The sequence below is a fragment of the Enhydra lutris genome, unplaced genomic scaffold, assembly GCF_002288905.1.
Source record: "Enhydra lutris kenyoni isolate GAN:26980312 unplaced genomic scaffold, ASM228890v2 scaffoldscaffold68, whole genome shotgun sequence".
Lineage (NCBI taxonomy): Eukaryota > Metazoa > Chordata > Mammalia > Carnivora > Mustelidae > Enhydra > Enhydra lutris.
This window is the reverse complement of record NW_019154152.1, coordinates 12,333,121-12,352,871: the sequence shown is the minus strand read 5'-3', so window position 1 is coordinate 12,352,871 and position 19,751 is coordinate 12,333,121. Positions and strand designations below refer to the sequence as shown.

At 43.6% G+C, this 19,751-nt stretch overlaps 1 protein-coding gene across 2 annotated transcripts in view; it reads left to right on the top strand.

Annotated features, from left to right (window-relative positions):
- The window catches only part of LOC111159396 (family with sequence similarity 168 member A), a 205,521-nt gene that overhangs the window by 174,828 nt on the left and 10,942 nt on the right, over positions 1 to 19,751 (top strand). Inside the window, exons 3-5 of one of the 2 annotated variants that reach the window (XM_022521817.1) lie at positions 6,094 to 6,174; positions 11,216 to 11,242; positions 16,146 to 16,271. In XM_022521817.1, the coding sequence (XP_022377525.1) occupies positions 6,094 to 6,174; positions 11,216 to 11,242; positions 16,146 to 16,271 (234 nt within the window). The remainder of the gene's footprint in view (positions 1 to 6,093; positions 6,175 to 11,215; positions 11,243 to 16,145; positions 16,272 to 19,751) is intronic. The other variant, XM_022521818.1, reaches the window with a different exon arrangement.

Below are 19,751 nucleotides of genomic sequence, written 5' to 3'. Positions count from 1 at the left end.
ACAAGTAGACGGAGAGGCAGGCAGAGAGAGAGAGAGAGGAGGAAGCAGGCTTCTCGCTGAGCAGAGAGCCCGATGTGGGACTCGATCCCAGGACCCTGAGATCATGACCCGAGCCGAAGGCAGCGGCTTAACCCACTGAGCCACCCAGGTGCCCCAAGAGACCACACTCTTAACCACTCACCATATAGCCTTGGTAGTCTAGCAAATGCCCAAGTGGACATGTTGAGTAGGCAGTTAGATACTAGATGAGTCAGGAGTTTAGGAGAGAAGTCCTGTCTAGCAGTTTGAAACTCAAGACATAGTGACAGAACTAGGAAGGTAAGTTAGGGCTATAAAGGGAGACACGGTTATAAGGAGACAAAATCATGAGATCAAGCCAGCAAGACAGCTTTTCCCCTCAGGTGTGGTTAGCTCACGAGTTCTGCTCCTTAGAGCCAAGGCGGTTGCAAACCAGGCCACTTATGGATGGCCCCCAGATGCTACCTATCATGCTTTTGCCTGGAATGTCCTTCTTCCCCCTTTCTTATCCACATCCAGGAATACCTAGTGCCTAGCATAATCCCTGACAGACAATAGGCACTAAAAAGATGTTGGTTAATGAAGGCCCTTCCTCTGCTCATTCTACCCTTATCATGGCACTTTTCACATAACTGTCCACTTATTTGTCTCTCTCCTTCATTAGTCGGTGACTCACTCAAAGCCAGGGACCCTGTTGGATTTGTTTCTCTTGTTTACCAACCTCTCATATCTCCAGAGTACAAACCCCCCCCCACACACACACACCCTGGTAATCTCTGCACGGAGTACCTGTTTTCTGCTGTTACCTGTGCTAAGCTTTAGAGATGCCAGCATCATCAGCAACAGAAGCAACAAGATTAATAGTATCAGTTGGGGCCAAGGAAACAAAACCAAACCAGGAAAGTTGTAGGGAGGAAGCCTAGCTTACCTTTGATGCCCTTTTTAGGGAGGGTGGGAAGAGATTCTCTACTGGCTACAAAGACTATTTACTACCACCTTATGTTTGAGAAGCTCAGATGCTTCCTGTCCAGGCTGAGGGGAGGGAAAGGGTTAGGGGAGGGCATGGTGTGTTGACAGAGAGTAGGAAGGAGGAACTGACCAAGAGCTATTGTGTATAAGCAAATAAGACATAGCTGTGTCTTCAGGGAGCTTACAGCTCGGGGAGTGGGGGCAGGACAGGAAATATAAACATACCAATAATGTATTGTGTGATAAGTTCTGTAATTAGGGGTGCATGTGCCTTTAAATCTGTTCTGTTTTTTTTTTTAAAGAGGTGTTTTTTTTTAAAGATTTTATTTATTTATTTGAGAGAGAGGCAGTGAGAGAGAGCATGAGTGAGGAGAAGGTCAGAGGGAGAAGCAGACTCTCCGTGGAGCTGGGAGCCCGATGTGGGACTTGATCCCGGGACTCCGGGATCATGACCTGAGCCGAAAGCAGTCGTCCAACCAACTGAGCCACCCAGGTGTCCCAAATCTGTTCTGTTTTAAAGGGCAGAAGCTACAGGTAGAGTTAGTGATATGAAAAGTCATTTTCAGACAATCAGAGTAGACTCACAGTGGAGTAGGGGTCTCAGAAAGGAAGGAGTTCACTGTCCATAGAGATATAAGGCCTAGGCTGAATGGATCCCATGAGCGTGTCACAGGGGAGGTTCTAGCCCCAAATGTGAGGGTGGACCAAGTGGCCTTTAGGGTGCATTCTAGTATCAGCAATCTGTAACTCTGAGTCCCTTTCCTTTCTCTTGGCCTGAGGATGTCATTTATAAAATGACGAGGGTTGGAGGATCAAATAAATCTCCTTATATTCTGCCATTTTACATCTGCCAAATTCAAGTGAATGAAAAATAAATCTACTTGGAACATTGAAAGAAGATCCTATGATTTCCTCCCCCCGTCCCCCCGCCATTTGGCATCTGAAATGACAAAACAAGGGTATAATTACCCTTGGCCGCACAGTCTCTCACATGAAGCTGAATATAGATTTCAGCCATGAGACTGGATTGCTTTGCTTTCCAAATTAAACCCCTGACTTCTTCTTGATAAGTGGCAGACCTCCATAATACTAATTAAGAGACAAGTTGTCCACCTTGGACATACTTGGGGGGTAAAGTTAGATGAATTTTCTTTGGAGTTGGAAAGGATTTAGGGAAAGGCATATTAACAAAGACACATTATTAAAGTGCAATATTTACAAATCCCAAAGAAGCTTTTAGGGATTTAGAGATTTAATCTTTGGCTTTTAAAATCAGCTTTCCATCATCAGTCAAAGTACCAATGAACATTAAAAAGCTGTAGGGAGCAGTGAGACAGGCACTTACATACTGCTAGTGCAAGTACAAATTGATAGTCTTATCTAGGAAGTAGTTTGGCAAAGTAGGTGAAAACTCCTAACATGCCACTTCTCACTTCTGCTGATTTTGCCCTTTCCGAGGCCCATCATCTGTTGCCAGGAATTTGCAATGGACTCCTGACTGGTCTCTACTTCTCTACCCTGCCCCCATTATAGTCTGTTTTCTTTTCTTTTCATTTTTTAAGATTTTATTTACTTATTTGAGAGAGAATGAGAGCAAGCATGAACAGGGGAGGGGCAGAGGGAGAAGCAGGGCCCCCACTGAGCAGGGAGCCCGATGTAGGGCTCGATCCCAGGACCCCAGGATCACGACCTGAGCTGAAGGCAGACACTGACTGAGCCACCTAAGGGCCCCTATAGTCTGTTTTCAACACAGTAATCAGAGTGACCCTTTTCAAACAAAAGTCAGATCATGTTCATCTTCTGCTCAGACCCCTGTGATCGCTTCTCATTTCACTCAGAATGAAAGTGAAGTCCTTTCAGTAGGACTATAAGGCCCTCTGTGAACTGACCAGCCCTTTATCTCCCTGACTTCCTCTACTACTACTGTCCCCCTCGTTTGTTCTGCTTCAGCCATACTGGCCTCTTCACTGTTCCTCAGACACATCCAATAGGCTTTCCACTTAGGGGCTTTCTGCAGTTACCCGAAATGCTCTTTCTTCAGCCATCTCCTTGGTTAACTCTATTTCCTTCAGGTCTTTGTGAAAATCTTATTTCTCAGTGTGTCTTATATTGGTTACCCTATTCAGTATTGCAGTGCCCTCCCTCCAATTCTGGCACTTCTTATACCCTCTGTCCTGCCCTTTTCTCTTTTCCATAGCACTTTAGACTATGTTTATTCATGTTTACTACTAATCCACTGCCTTCTTCCACCCTTCAAAAATATAAGCTTCAGAAGTACAGTTTTCACAGTGTCTGGCACAGAGTCGCTACTCAAATATTTGTTGAATGGATGAGCTTTAAAAATAGCACTATCTTTTGACCTAGAAATCTCACTTCTAGACTTGTTCCTAAAATAATCAGAGATGTAGTCAAAGATTTATTTGGGTCGTTTTCATAGTTGTATTTATTATAGTGAAAAATTTCAAACAACCTAAACATCTAAAAACAGAGTAATGGTTAAATGATTTGATCTATATACATAATGGAATATTAAAAAGATATTTAAAATAATGTCTTGAAGAATATGTTTTTGAAGAATAAGAATATGAAGAATATATGGGAAAATGCTTATAATGTTAAACTGAAAGTAGATGCCTCCGTGGCTCAGTCTAAGTGATCGACTCTGGAGGGTAGCTCAGGTCATGAATTCACAGTTGTGAGATTGAGGTCTATGTTGGGCTCTGTATTGGGTGTGGAGCCTGCCTAAGATTCTCTCTTTCAAAAGGGGAACCCTCTTACACTGTTAGTGAGAATGCAAACTGGTGCAGCTACTCTGGAGAACAGTATGGAGGTTTCTGAAAAATTTAAAAATAGAACTACCCCATAATCCAGTAACTGCACTACTTGGTATTTACCCAAAGGATACAAAAATACAGATTCAAGGGGCTCCTGGTAAGCTCAGTTGGTTGTCTTCCTTCAGCTCACGTCTTCCTGGGATTGAACGTGCCATGTCAGTCTCCCTGCTCAGTGGGAAGCCAACTTCTCCCACTCCCTTTGCAGCTCCCCTGCTCATGCTTATGCACGCTGTCAAATAAATTAATTTTAAAAATACAGATTCAAAGAGGTACATGTACCCCGATGTTTATAGCAGCATTATCAACAATAGCCAAACTATGGAGAGAGCCCATCGACTGATGAATGGATAAAGATGATGTGGTATATAGATATACACAATGGAATATTACTCAGCTCTCAAAAAAAAAAAAAAGAAATCTTGCCATTTGGAACAACATGGATGGAGCTAGAGTGTAAGTATGGTAAGTGAAATAAGTCAGAGAAAGACAAATACCATGTAATCTCACTCATAGGTGGAATTTAAGAAAGAAAATAGATGAACATATGGGATGGGGAGGGAAGAAAGAGGGGGAAATAAACCATAAGAGACATTTTTAGTTTTTTTTTTTAAAGATTTTATTTATTTGAGAGAGAGCACGAGAGACGGGGGAAAGTCAGAGGGAGAAGCAGACTCCCCACTGAGCAGGGACCCCTGATGCAGGACTTGATCCCAGGACTCTGAGCCAAAGGCAGACGCTTAACCAACTGAGCCACCCAGGTGCCCCTGTAAGAGACTCTTAAAGAAAGATTGAAAACAAACTCAGGGTTGGTGGGTTGGGGGATGAGCTAGATGGGTGAAAGGTATTAAGGAGGGCACTTATGATGAGCACTGGGTGTTGTATGTAAGTGAATAATCACTTAATTCTACTCCAGAAACCAATATTGCACTGTATGTTAATTAAATAAAGTTCAAATGGAAAAAAAATACAATTCTGCCTCTTCCCAATCCCCTCCCCCCTCTTTAAAACAAATGTGAAAGAAGCTAGACACAAGAGGGATTGTATGATTCCATTTATATAAAATACCTAAAATAGACAAATTTATAGAAACAGAAAGTAGATTAGAGGTTAACAGGAGCGATGGGGAGAGGGAATGGGATGTTACTGCTTACTGGGTACAGAATTTGTTTGGAGTGATTAAGAAGTCTTAGTAACAGATAGTGGGGATAGTTGTAAAACATTGTGAACACAATGCCACTGAATTAATTATACACTTAATTTGGTTAAAATCACAAATTTTATGTTATATGTATTTTGTCCCAATAAAAATTAAAAAAAAAAAATGGGGCTCCCCATTGGCTCAGTTTGTAGAGCATATGACTCTTGATCTTGGGGTCATGAGTTTGAGCCCCGCATTGGGGAGTAGATTGTACTTTAAAAAATTCTTTAAGCATTTAAAGAAAAAGAAAAAGAAAACCCTCTATGTAATATACAGTGGCAGGCTAGATCTGGCTTGTGGGCTAGAGAGCCAGTTGTGAGCATCTTTTCCCAACTGTTCTTTTTGACATTGATAGCTTGAAATTGGCCATGGTGGGAGTATTTATACCATGGAATTTGGCAAATGCTATACATAGAGCTTGACTTCAATCCCCTCAAGCCAGATCTGGTTGAATATTTACCAGAATACCACTGACAATATGTGCATAAAAATGTGTTGAGGGCGCCTGGGTGGCTCAGTCAGTTTCTGCCTTCGGCTCAGGTCATGACCTCAGGGTCCTGGGATGGAGCCCCATGTTGGGCTCCCTGCTCAGCCGGGAGCCTGCTTCTTCTCCCTCTCCCTCTGCACCTGTTCATGCTCTCTCTCACTCACTCTGTCTCTCAAATAAATAAAATCTTTAAGGAAAAAATGTGTAGAAAACTATTTGGAAGGATAACTGTTACTACCCCTGGGGAGTAAAGTAGTAGTGGAGCGGGAATGTGAGAATGAATTTAGACTTTATGCCACATACACTTCTATGGTGTTTCCATTTTTTTTTTTTTTTTACAGTGAGTATATAGACAGAATTCTTATACTGCTTTTAAAAATTAGAAAAATTAAAAGAAAGAAAAATCTGCATATGTTGGGACTGTGTTACTGGTGACTTTCCTCATAGATGCTAAAAGCTAGTTGCATATACTATTTGAAAAGGCCCTCAAAGAGGCTGAAGGCCAAATCTGGGATTTGGATTCTGTTTCCTTTTCTTCTTGCCCAACCACCTGAGTTTTTTTTTTTTTTTTTTTTGTCTCTTCACAGGTTACCCTACAGCCTACCCGGCAGCAGCCCCTGCCTACAATCCCAGCCTGTACCCCACCAATAGCCCCAGTTATGCTCCAGGTAAGGAGAAAGTAGAGACCAGCAGTAATGCCTGGGGTGGGAGGTGGGCTCTGTTTGGAAAAACAAACCCATCTGCTGGCCTTTCCTTGTCCTTAATCGCTCTGGACTCAGCCTGTCCAAGCCTGATTCTCCTGGGAGTCCCCTCTGGGAACTGGGGCAGTTTGGACTCAGGGTTGGGGTGGGAATAGAATTTCCCCCATTCTCCTTGGGACTTAAGTTTGGCCCATCTCTGCTCTGCTGGCATATCTGAGACATGCATCCTCCTCACAGAACCTTTTCTGTTCTCCCAAACAATGTCCAAATCCATTCTTTTTTCAGTTTCCCCTAAGGCTGCCATTGAGACACACATAGATGCAAACACACACTCACTAGACTTCCTGGATGTGGAATTGGAAGAGAGTGAGAGACTTGCCACCAGAGGATAAAGAGCTGGTTTTCAAGCTGAGGCAAGGAAGCTGTTCTTCAAAAATAACAAAGCCCCACCACTCCTTGGATAGAGATTGAAATAGATTTGAAAATGTTGAAAAGTTATTTTTAGTTTGGGCTAGGAACAGTGCAGAGGTCTTAACTGCTGATACTAACCCTCACACTTAGCGTGTCCTTTAACATTCAAGGGGTGGGAGAAAGTACGGATATTGCCTTTAGAAAGTCATGGGTTTGAATCCTGATAACTCACGAGCTGTGAGGCCTTGGACAAGATACCTCATCTCTCCGAGGAATGTGCTACTTACCTCAGAGGTGTAGATGGTTTTATATAAGTTTCTCTTCCTTTACTCAACAAGTATTTATTTGTTGAATGTCCTCCATAGTAGAATTGAGAAAAAGAACTGTCTTTGCCTAAAATAACTTACAGTTCATTTGGTAGTTGGCATTTAAACAAATTTATAGCTGCGTGATGAGTATTGTGAAGAGAACACATGTAAGGAGAGGAAGCAGAGGAGAGAACAACAGTCTGCCTGAGGCTGAAAGTGTACAGGAGACTCCACGGGGGGCCAGCAGTAGAGACCCGAGGGAGAAGCAGGGGTCGTTCTTTTAAGCACACAAAGGAAGAATTGGGCATTCTGGACAGTGTAGAGCCTGGGCAAAGGGATGGCAGTGTGAGGACATGACACTGAGGAACCTAGAAGTAGTGAGAATGGTTGAAGCACACTGTGGGGCTGGAGAAAATAGAGGAATCTGAACTACTGATGTCCAAGGGCAAGATGTGGAAAGGCCTTGAATGCCATAATAACACCCACTTTCTTATTTAGTAATGATTAGAGTTAAAAAGCTTGAAAAGATGTTAGAGATCCTCCAGTTCAACCCCTTCTCTTGACATGGGAGATCCAGAGACAAGCAGTGTTTTGTCTAAGTTACCCAGGGAGTCAGCAGTAGCATAGGGACTGGAACCTTTGGCAGATCTTCTGGTTCTTGGGTCTCATGCCTTTCTGTGCCCATGTAGCATTCATCCTACCATCATTCCCTTTCTTCTAGAATATTTAAATGAGAGAACATGGGCCATGTCAGAAGACTTGGGTTTGAGTTCTGTGACTTCCTAAATTAGCAACTTTAAATCACCTGACCTCTCTGAACCTCAGTTATTTCATTCTTTTTAAAACACCAGAGTAAAATAAAATAAAATAAAATAAAAAAATAAAACACCAGAGTAGTCTCTCTCTCTCTCTCTCTCTCTCTCTCTTTTTTTTTTTTTTTTAAGATTTTGTTTATTTGACAGCGAGAGAGGGAACACAAGCAGGGGGAGAGGGAGAGTGAGAAGCAGACTTCTCTCTGAGAAGGGAGCCTGATGCGGGACTCGATCCCAGGACCTTGGGATCATGACCTGAGCCCAAAGCAGTGCTTAATGACTGAGCCATCCAGGTGCCCCCTCAGTTACTTCATTCTGAAGTAGGGATCATTTTGCATTTGTACACACATGTACACACATACTGTGGATCCCGTCTTTTTTGGGAGACAAGAACTATTTTATGCAAATAAGTGTAGTTAACCCCCAAAGTGCTTTACATAGCTGTGTCATTCCACAGACATTTATTTTGGCCTGCGATGTCCAAGGCACTCTGGAAGACACTGGATATAATTCAAACTCAAGGAAGCTAAAAGTCATTGCCCTCAGAGCTTGTGAGGGTAGCAGTGACCCACAGGCTAAAAAAATCCATCTCAGCATTAATAGTTTATTCTATATTCACTTTTAGTCAATAAGATATGTATTTCCAAAAAATGTATACTGTGAGGAAGAAACAATAAAATCTGTAGAAATTAACTCTGATAAAAGATTTAATCAAGTTTGATAAGTTCTGTCTTAAAAAAAAAAACAGTGGTTTTCTATCTCTCACAGTATGGAAATGAGTTAAATCTAAATGCTGTGAGATCTGTGAATTGGCTTGGTAAACTGCCTGGTCTGAAACAAAATAAGGTGAGTAGTTGTAGTAGAAGGTCAGCTAAGGTCAGGAACAAAGAAGATGGGTTGTCTGTGTAGTCAGGAGGCTGCCGTGACATGTGGAAGCAGTCCATGAGATGGTGAGGCTGGGAGTGAAGATGCCGAGTTAGTGGATAGAGCCTGCTCTTACAAGAGGCTTCTAAGAGGGCAACGAGAACAAGGGAAGGTGGGATTAAAGGAGGGATTTTTTTAAGATATGAGTATGGTTAAGTAAGTGTTGATGCAGAGTCAGAGGTGCAGGAGGAGGGGTACCAGAAGGAGCCAGGCCTTCAAGGAGGCTTTGGTGAGGTGAGAAATCCAGAGCTCCGTTCTCTTCTATGTTTTGGGGAGCAGGTGGAGTGGGTACCTCATACAGTAGGGCAGCTCTCCCTCTCAGACTAAAGAAAAAGTCATAGGTGGATGTGCTTAAAATAAGTTGCCCAGTGGAAAGTGGAGAGATCTTGTCTAATGATTTTGATTTGCTGAGAGAGGGGCGAACAAGGATAGAGGGAGGGTTCTTAAGAAGAGAGGTCAAGGTGTGAAAGCTTTACTGGAAGGAGAAGGTAACACAGCTGTGTAACAGGAGGCCCCACGGAGGGTGCAGGCCGTGAAGTCATCAGAGCTCTGATGTCCGGCACTGGGGTATTGTCTCATAATGTTCAGAACTTATGGTGATAGTTTCTGGAATTGTTTGAGGATTAATTTGCCAAGAAAGTAGAAGTACAGAAAATAAAAATAAATTGGTGATATTTGTTGAATGGTTCCTATGTACCAGGGACTATTTTAAGCTTTTTTCTGGATATTGACTTGTTTTCTATCACAACCTTTGAAGTCATTACTGTTGTTATTCCCATTTTCCAAGTGGGAAAACTAAAATTTAGAGAAGTTGGGAACTGGCCAAAGATCCAAACCATGCATCCTGCTGTGTGTTCCACAGTTGGGCAGAGAGAGATTAAGGAGTTAAACTAGAGCAACCAGACTAGGGAGAGCAGACAGGAAGAGCCTGGGACTGTGGAATAAGGAGATGAGATTGGAAAGCTCCTAGCATGTGTAAAGTACTAATAAACTAATTTTAAGACAAAATATCAGCCCTCACCTAACTTTATCTTCCCCAAATTTGTGTTTCCTTAGAAACCCATACACTATAGAGGGTGATGTTAACATATTGTGTCAGAAAGCCCCAAACTAGGAGTTGGAAGGACTGGGGTTATAGCACTGACTCTCCTGCTGATTTTGGTGTGACCTTGAACAGATCCCTTTCCTTTGGAGTTAGACACACAGACACACGCACGCATGCACAACTGGTCTGTTTCGTATTTTGGGAGGTGAGCCTCGACATTCACCAGGTCTCCTGACTGCCGTAGGGGAGCTCAAGCTGAGGAAGAGCTGGCTCAAGGACAGAGAAGGCGGTGTAGGTTCCTCTCAGCTTCCTGCCGGAACCAGCCATTTGTGATGCCATGAGATGCCTGCGGGGTAGAAGCCTGCAAAGGAGCCAGGCTCTCAGGTTTAAATTTCTCTCAGCTTCTTCAAGGAGACCAAGAAGTTGCTTCAGAGAGAGCTATTTTTAGCAGCTCTGAGTACTCTAAGATGTCATCTGTTCAGGATGCAGGGAAACATTTCACTCTTTCATTGGTTCTGAAAGCAGTGTGGGTACTTGGAGCTTTTTTCCAAGCTCTTAATGACTTCAGGGATCTTATTTAAGAACTGTTTGGCCCTGCAGGAGGCAGGAGCCAACTGAGACTTACTTTCAGAATCTGGAAACCAAAGGATGTATCACATTATTGGTAATCTGACTTGAAAATGAAAGGATAAACAGAATAACTCATATAGATAGAAATGAAATACCTCATCACAAGAGGTTTATAAGCCACTTTCATCTACTATCTCACTTAATCTCATTGCAACTTTATAAAGTACAAATGTAAAAAAAAATAAAGTACAAATGTATTGTTCCTATTTTGCATATGACAAATGTGAGGAAAGGCAAGGGAGAGGAATATGTGTTTTCTGAATCCTGTCATATTGCAGACACTGTGCAAGGCATGTCACAAATGTTCTTACTTTAGTCTTGTGTGAATTGGATCTTCCTGCTTCCAGTTTTGCTCAGAGGTTAAATAACTTGTCCAGAGTCTCACAGCTAAAAAGCAGTGGAGCTGGAATTCAAACCCAGTCTATCTGACCCCGTAGCCTGTGCTCCTTCTAAAAGCACCACAGTCTCCCAGAAGTTTTGAGGGAAGTGTCTCTGCATTGGTCCTAACCCTGTGGGGCTTTACAGAGAGTTCTTCAGAGGCCACAGCTGATGATTTTGTCCCCGTACCTTACTTCTGGTACATTAAGCCTCTGTCATGTGTGAAGTCCCTCTGCTCTGCAGAGAGCACTAACTTGGGTCAGCTACCTGGAAGATGCCAGGGCATCAAGGAGGTGGTTCTCCTCAACGAATGGGCTTTTCTGGATGGCAAGTCTGTCATTCCTTCTGGGGTAGAGGCACTTCACACCCTCTGCATTCACTGTTTCTTATGTCACCTGGGGGAAACTGCTATCTTGAGACAGTCTGTTTTTGTAACTGCGATGTATACTACTTTGCACAAATTCTTAGTGGTAATTTCAACTAACATTTCTATCCAACAGAGTTTCAGTTCCTGCATTCAGCTTATGGTAGGAGAGCTATTTTTCCTCATCTGTATTATGGCCTATGAATGTGTTATCTCGTAACAACGGTAGATCCCCTCTCCTCCCCTCCCCAAATCCCATCCCTTAGGCTTGGGCTCCCCCAGGTGGCTCAGCAGCAGTTCCTAAAGCATGCAGGAACATGTCTGATGGTGCAAAATCATGGGTTGGAGACACACATGAATCATCCCCTAGGGCAGCAATGAAGGATCATGGCACTAAAAGGCGTCTTTCCCCTTCCTCACCTCCGGGGTCCTGTCTGACCTAGGTCAGAAGTGTTCACCCTAACCTGGTTGCTGAATTCAAACAATCTAGTGAACAAAATTCTTCAGCCTGTATGGCTCCTCTGTTGGCTTTGTGGCAGCCCCTGTGGAGGAGTACCTGGATTATGCCTGTAAGAACCCCAAAAAACAGTCTGCCCTAGGATCTAATTTTCCATCTCCATTGGCAGTCTGACATGTTTGAAGACCTGGTTGACCTTAGATACAATCTGTTCCCTTAGCCCAGATCTTGAGCTCTGACTCATTTTCAGGGCATTTTCCTGGATGGTGAGAGGTGAGGGCCAAGTGTGCTAAATAAGTGAGGTCCTCTGGGCAGTGTGGACTCCAGGCCCAAGGCACCACGGGAACTTCTGGGCACCTGTGAGGGTCCCAGCAGTGTAACTGGACTAGGTCCTTTTTGTCAGACAGTAAGGGACCATGGGAGGGATTTGCCACTTTCACTACCCTCACCTGGGCTGCTCAGGACAATGTTTTCATTAAAATCCCTGCACACTTTCTCAGCTTCTAACCTTGAATTATTTGGATGTTGAATATTGAATTTGTGTGTGGCGCATCTTTCAGGAGATGAGCTGTGAAAATTTCTCCTTGCCGCTGCTGTGGGCTGCGCGATCTTGGGCAATTTGCTAATGTCTCCATGCCATAGGTAGTGTTTTGTTCCAGATGATCTCTTAGGTCCCTTTAATTGTTAATAACGTATCCTCTTATAATTGTATTATTTTAGCTTTTGCTAGTCGTAGACCTGTTCCTCTTATCATATATGGAGAGTCCATTTTTTGTGTGCCTCGGTATATATGAACTTGGACAGAGGACTCCATAAAAAGTGCGAGAAGCTTTCATGTTTCCTTACCCCTCTAGTTATAACATCTGAAATAGAAATACTAAAAAAAGTATGTGTGGAGCCCTTCTCTTCACAAAACATTTTGTGCCAGACCCTACACTGGCCCTTTAAAGATAAAGACCATAAGACAAGCTCCCTATTCTAAAGGAACTCACAGTTTAGTGGGGGAGACACATAAAGCAGCAAGTACAGGGGCTTCTAAGAATCACAGAAACTAGGATAGGGAAGGAACTGTGGTCAAAGGGCAGGGAAGAGAAAAGATTTCATAGTAGAGGCAAGCTCATGATTGGTGGATTAATAAATTTTTAACAGGTGGCATTTGGGGAAAGACATACCAGGAAGAGTGAATAATGTGAGCAAAAATACAGAGATGTGATGTGACACTTCTTGGCATAATCTGGGAATGATAGAGTTTGTGTGGCTGTAGTGTAGGATTGGAAAGAGAACAGTGAGAGTCTAGAGGGATCACAGGGCTAGATCATGAGGGTCCTTGAATGCCAAATAGGAAGTTCAGCCTTAGCCTGTAGGCAGTGGAGAACCATGGAATGCTTTTAAGATTTTGTGATTAGGTTTAGGTCTTAGAAATATCTCTTGATTACAGTTTGGAGATTGGAGTTGGCAGGTTTAAAGTCAGAACAATGTGGAAGAAGTCGTAGTCGTTAAGAGATGATGGGAACTTACATTAGAACTGTCCAGAACTATGGTGATGGAAGATGAGCAGATGCCAAAGTTAGAAACTGTAAGACTGGATGACACTTCACTTTTGATCCTCACATCAACAGTATGAAGCAGTCAGGGAGAGAGTATTATTGCTATTTTATGAGACAACAGAACTGAAGCTTAGGAAGGTTAGGTGACTTGCCCAAGGTCCCCCAGCTAATAAGTGGCACAGCCCAGGCTAGGACTCAGATTTCCTGATTTACTGGATTATTCAGGATGATGGTCCCTTGCTGCCTCTCTTCCTTGTAAGTGTGCTTAACAGATTGTTCAAGTGTCAGAGGGCGTGAGGGCCCCGTATCCCAGGAAGTGAACAACCCAGCACCTGGATGTGGGCAGCATGCTGTGACTGGGCCATGGCCCTTCACTGCCAAGGGTTCTCTCTGTCTCTCTCTGCCTCTGTTCTAAATTGAGGAATAACACCTATACAGTAGCACATAGCACGCACTAGTTTCAGATGTACAGCTTGGTAATTTTGACATACGTATACACTTGTATTTACCACCCAGTTCAAAACCTAGAACATTTCTAGGAGTTGGTACCTTCCATGGTACCCAAGAGCAGGCATGCCTGCCAGGGCAGCCTTCTCTCTTACTGTGCCTCTGAAGTTTCCGTTGGATTGTCTTTGTCCCACAACTGAACTCTGAATTGCTACCACCAACGGAATGGGTTCCTTTAGAATTGTACATGGAAGACGAAGATCATATGGTGCAACCAACCAATGAGAAAGTCACATTGACAGCTAATATTTGTTGGTTTTCATGGTCTTCGTATTTGTCCAGTTATTTAAATTATTAAGTATTAAAATAGAGAAATAGAGAAAATACTAGTATTTGTTTTCTTGTTTTCTGGTTTCAATGAAACCAGAAGAAAATACACACTTCTTCAAGAACATACATAGTTTAGTTCACTCGATCAGTTAGACAAGACATAATCAAAGGCACAGTCGCACTTGCTTCTTTCCTGGTTAATCTGGAATGTTATTTTATTGTGTGTAATGCTGTCTTGTTCACTTTCTGGTTGGCGTGTGGCTGTGTTGCATCCCCAGCTGGCCCATGAATACCTTGTGTGCGGTGACTATGACCCACGTGTGTTCCTGTCCACCGTGGTGCTCCCCTCAGTGCTGAGTGCAGTGTAGGCTTCAGTACTCTTTGGTTAATTTTGATTTACTTTGTCATGCAGTCCTTCAGACTAATGTCAGACTTTTGGCTTATGATGAAAATTATGGTAAAGTATGCACCACTTGGGGAAAAAAACTGGACTGGAACAGGACACCCAAATTCTCTGTGGCAAAATTCAGGCCTCCTGATTCCTTATGGAGTCCCTAAGGGGTCTTGAGGACATGTGACTTCTCAGAACTATACGTTTTACTTTTTAGGGAGTTGTTTTGAGTGACCAGGGCTTTCTAGCCACATCGAGTGGCTGGTTCTAAATTTGGAGACATTTTGATAAGAGTTTTCAACACTAATTGGATCCTTTATTAATCCCGACTCCCCCTACCCCCACACTGGGGAAAGGAAACCTAAAACTGACTGCCCTCCTCCAATATTGTCTGCAGAGCCATGTCCTGATGTCCAGCAAAGGCTTTGGACTCTGCATGGGATTCTGCTAGATCTCCCTTTCTTCTGCCGGAATTCTCCTTTTAGTGTCACTTTCCTGCCCATGATTTCCTTCTCATTTCTCAGCATCTGCTGTATATATTGCGGGCCATGAATGCAAGTGCAGTGTCAGCCCAGAACAGCTACACCTCTAGCCTTAGTTCAGCAAAACAGCAGAGTCCTTGACCACCTCCTCTGGCCCCAGTACCTTCATGACTGAAGGAATCAGAGGCATTACGTGTTACCCAGCTGGGCAGAGGGGTTATGAGGTCTCTCTGAAGGAGGACTGGCCTTGCCTTGGTGGAGTTAGAGTGTATAGGCATACTTCTCATACTGCCCTGCTTTACCTTAGCCCCCTGTTGAACTGTTGCCATTGTAGCCCCCCCATCGCTAATGTTCTTTAAAACCCCTCATGTCTAAGATCTTGAGTGCAAAAGATACTGTTGAAATTATTCTTCCTACTCTAAGTAGAAATTTGGGTGAAAAATGGTTTCTCCTCTAGGAGAAAATATGTCAAGAGAAATCTCTAAAAAGTTAGGCATTTTCCCCCCCTTTGAAACCCTCTTTCCTCTCTCCTTTCCCACAGGATACCATGAAGGTAAGTTTTTTGAGTCATTCCGACTTCTAGATCATATGAAGCATCATCCTTCAAATTTCTCAAGCTGAGCTTCAGGTCAGCCTGGGAAGTCTCTGCAGATTTCTTTCAAACTGGGCCACATCTCTATTTTACACCTGCCCCAAGTTTGACATATAATTTCTTAATGGCCCAGCAGATTCTAATTCATGAGGGGACATCTCAAGTGGGGCACCAGCAGCACCTCACCAGGAAGTATAAAAATGTGTGCAAGAGGTTTATCTGTCTGGCCCCAGCTGGGCGTACAGGAGAAGGAGTGGGAAGTGCCCCACTGGACAACCTGTGCCTTCCGAACTGCCAGAGCTCAGTCCCTTTAGAGGAGGTGACAGTCCAGCAGCGTTCATGTCATGTGGTAATTCTTTTGAGGTCTCTCTTTGGGAATAACTTATTGACTGCCCAGGTGAGATTTCAGGCATAAAAAAATGAATACTCAGTTGATCTGGCCCCGTACACAGTCGGAGGCTCCCAAGTTGCTCCATATTAGTAAGAAAGCGACTAAGGACTATCCCAGAGCCTTAGGCCGGAATGTTAGGCAGTAGGAGGTGGTAGTCGTAAGCATCTTCCTGGTTTTTGGTAGTGGGTAGAAAATCCTGGCTCTGTTAATGTCAGCTCAGTTTTCCTCGGTTTCAAATCATTTAGAAGTTCACGTCAGCAATTCTCCCAACCCACTCACCCATTTCAGAAAGGCTGAACCATCCTGTGTGTCTGAGCAGGGCCCCTCGGGTTATGTTTCCATCCAGCACAAGACCCTTGCTTTGTGTCTGTGATTGGTGGTGCCCACTTCTTATTTCTGCCTAATGCCATTCTTGTGTCTTCCCTTAAGCAACTCTGCTGATGAAACAGGCCTGGCCACAGAACTCGTCTTCCTGTGGTACTGAAGGCACCTTCCACCTCCCAGTGGACACCGGGACTGAGAACCGAACTTACCAAGCATCCTCTGCGGCTTTCAGTAAATACAGCCTGTCTCTTCCTTTCCTTGTTCCCCTTGGTCGGGACTGATTTGTTTCTTAGGAAGAAAGGAAAGGGAACTTTTAAAACTGACATTAGAAGATACTGTTTTAAGAGGTTCTCCTACCCACACAAAAAATTGACCTTCCTCATACGGAAAAGGTCATCCTCTTTGATCATGTACACAGCTTTGGGGAGACACAAAGCAGTGAGGGGAGGGAGGAGTACTGGCCCACAAGTACGATTAGGGAAGAGCTGGTACTGCATTTCAAGGGAAAGAACAGAGGGCATCTCTGAAGGCCAGTGGACCTTTGCACAGAGAAGTCTCCTCCGGCTGCAGAGGGTTTCTCAGCCTTGCCCCTATGGACATCTGGACCAGATAATTCTTTGTTGTGGGGGGGCTAACTGTTGCATTGTAGGACACTTAGCAGAATCTCCTGGCCTCAGCTCCCTGGGTGCCAGCAAACCCTTATTATGGCAACTAAAAATATCTCTAAACATTTCTAAAGATCTCCTGGGAAGGCAGAATTGCCTTCCCCATGAGAAACACTCCCCTAGTGGAAGCTACACTTAGGGAGCAAGGTGTGTACCTGGAGTCCCCAGGGAAGACAGAAACCATCTGGCCCGTCAGATCGCTTACACTCATCTTGAGGTTCAGCGGGGTGACTAATGGTTTCACCTTCACACCTGATTTTTAATACAAGAAGGCTCCCCTGGGTAAAATGAGGACCCGTGTTTGGAAGTTACTGAGTGGCACTTGGACTCCATAGGAAGATTTTATGCCTTGTTGGAGCTGTCCAAAAGAGGAGTGGCTGGCTCTGGATGGGGCAAGTGCTTATTTCTTAAATTGTGCTGGCAGGGGTTTGACGTACCCTTGGCGGGATGCTGTAGACTAGGCCTGATAGTCTGGGGTTCAGTAAAGTATTAATCTATTAAGTAGATTAGAAGAATATGCTGCATTTTTTTCTTTTCTTTAAAATACCCGTGTTATTTTCTCCTTACTTACCATTGCCCCTAGTTGTTAACATCAACTTACCTTTAAACAACATAACTCTCACCTGTTAGAGGATTTGCTTTAATAATCACCCTCTCATTTAACCTACAGTAGAGTCCTGTTATTATGGTGGATTTTCATTCATTCAAGTTTGAAAGCTGAGGCTCAGAAAGGTAATATGTCCAGTGCCATCCAAGTAGCCAGCAGCACAGCTACAAAAAGATGATATCACTCAGATTAAGTTTCAGGTTAAATTTACTGACTTTTTCCATGAGATTAATTTTACTCATTAAGAGAGGGATGGCGGGTAGTAGGGAGTTTTTTCAGGTGCCTCAGGTGGAACTGAATGAACGTATAGGTAAGCAGGCTTATACATACATATTTTCTCTTAAATCCACACGTATGGTTGTAGGTGCGTTTAGACACACCTACTGTAGTGGAACAGAAAGAGGCCTGGGACAGAGACCAGAAGAGTTAGATTCTAGACATGCTTCAGTGTAACCTTGGATAATTTATGTGCAAGTTTTGGACCTACGTTTTTCCAACTGTAAAATGAAGGGACAGGACTAGGTATTCTTTAAGTTCTCTCTAGCTTTTAGACTCCCGATTCTGTCACCTTGGTGTGGTGTACTCAACACCCACACCCCAGCAGGGACATTCTTTCTGGCTGCCCTGCCCATAGTTGACCAACTAGCCTTCGCTCACCTATCTCCAGGGTACTCATTCCCTCCACAGGCAACCCTTTCTACAGTGAGAATGTCTGAATAATAGAAGGCTTTGCCTTCTCCTGTGTGGAAATCTTCCTGAAGTCCCATTGAAATGTCCAGCAGCTACTCCCACTGTCCTCTCAAAGGCTGTCACATTTCCTGGAAAGAACCAAAATGGACCTGTTCTTCTTTAAGCAAGTCCTGTGTGAACCTGTGCAATTGTGAAATAGAAGTGGACTCGACTCACCCTCCCCATCCACCAGGGTTCCTCCCAGCACACAGATTTTTGTGGCTTCTAATGCCACAGAAAATTCAAGATTCTTTGACAAATTCAATTTTACTAATACTTGCTAAACCTGTTTGTAATTAGGTCTCCCTCCTGTTTATTCCACAGTATAAACAGGTTGTTTGGCTACCAACAAGGAGATTCGGGGGTCAAGGCACGACTCAGACATAGAGCTTTGTTCCAACGTGTAAATATCTGATGGTCAATAAACTGCTTAGTCTAAAAGGCATCCTTGATGTGAGGACCTTTAAAGGTGGTAGGGGCTCTCCCAACCCCATCAAAAAAGATTTATGATAGTGCAGAAAGATTGAAGGTAGGGTTGAAATGGTTTCATCTCACTAATGTATACACTCTATTTATTATCCTGTTTAATGGAGCCTAAAATTATAGTTAGAAATCTGAGAGAAAGAACAGGGCCTCATAAAGCCTCTTTCATAAGGCAGAGCTGGGATTTCTAGTGATCTAATTTTTTTTTCTATCATATGATATTGCCTTTAGTGAAATAAGGACACATGAACTATGAATCATGGCCAATATGCCAATGTTTAAGATTGGACTGCAGAGACCAATAACTCAGAAAGGAGCCCAGCCCGGGACATGGTAGACTTGAACTCTGAGCCCAGCTCTGCACGGATTTGCTGTGCAGTTTTGGGAAGGTCCCTGGCCCCCTCTCAGCTCCAGGTTCTTCATTTGAAACACAGAGAGTTGAATGCAAGTCTCTAATGTCCTTAAGGCATAGTGTTCCAAAGTCCTCATTCTGTAACCTTCGGACTTAGGTAGAAATCCATCCATAAGTCCCAGGCCTCCAGTGAGGGAGCAAAATCTGAGTTCCTGTGGGCAACATCAATGAGGTTTTTTTTGTATCCAGCCCAACAGCTTTTTTTACTTAGATGCAGAATAATAAATCCTCAAATTTTGTGTTACCCAAGGTAGCCCAGGCTCCAGCCCCAGGGGAATTTCTGATCCTCAGTGGTATGGACAGGACCACCAGTTAGTTATAGAAAGTTCTCTAAAAGGATTTGCTCATGAAAGTCGCACTGAAATACTCAGAGACTTGGAACACCAGCACCAGAATGGCCTAAAATATCTAGTCCAAGTAAGGGTATTCCTTGAGAGAAGAATTGACCTGGCTCATTGACAGAGCCCAGGCTAGGGGCCTAGGCAGTTTCTGCAGCCTCCTGACTCAGATGGAAACCTTGAGAACCAATGTAGTTGGAGGAAGGAGCACTGAGTCCTGAGTCCTGGCGAGCAGTTGCACTCTCTCCGCCATCTATCCGTCATCTCATCTGTGAAATGTTTGTGTTGGGCTTACTGGTCTCTAACGTTTCCTCTAGTTCTAAGTTCTGCTTCTCCCTTCTCGAAGCGTCCAGACAGATGAGCAGGGCTTTCTTCTGCAGCCTCGTCTTTTTGGCTGCCAAGGGCATTTTGGCTGCTGATTTGTGTGCTGAGCATGTGTGCATCTCATTTTAAAACATGAAGAAAGGGAAACATTCT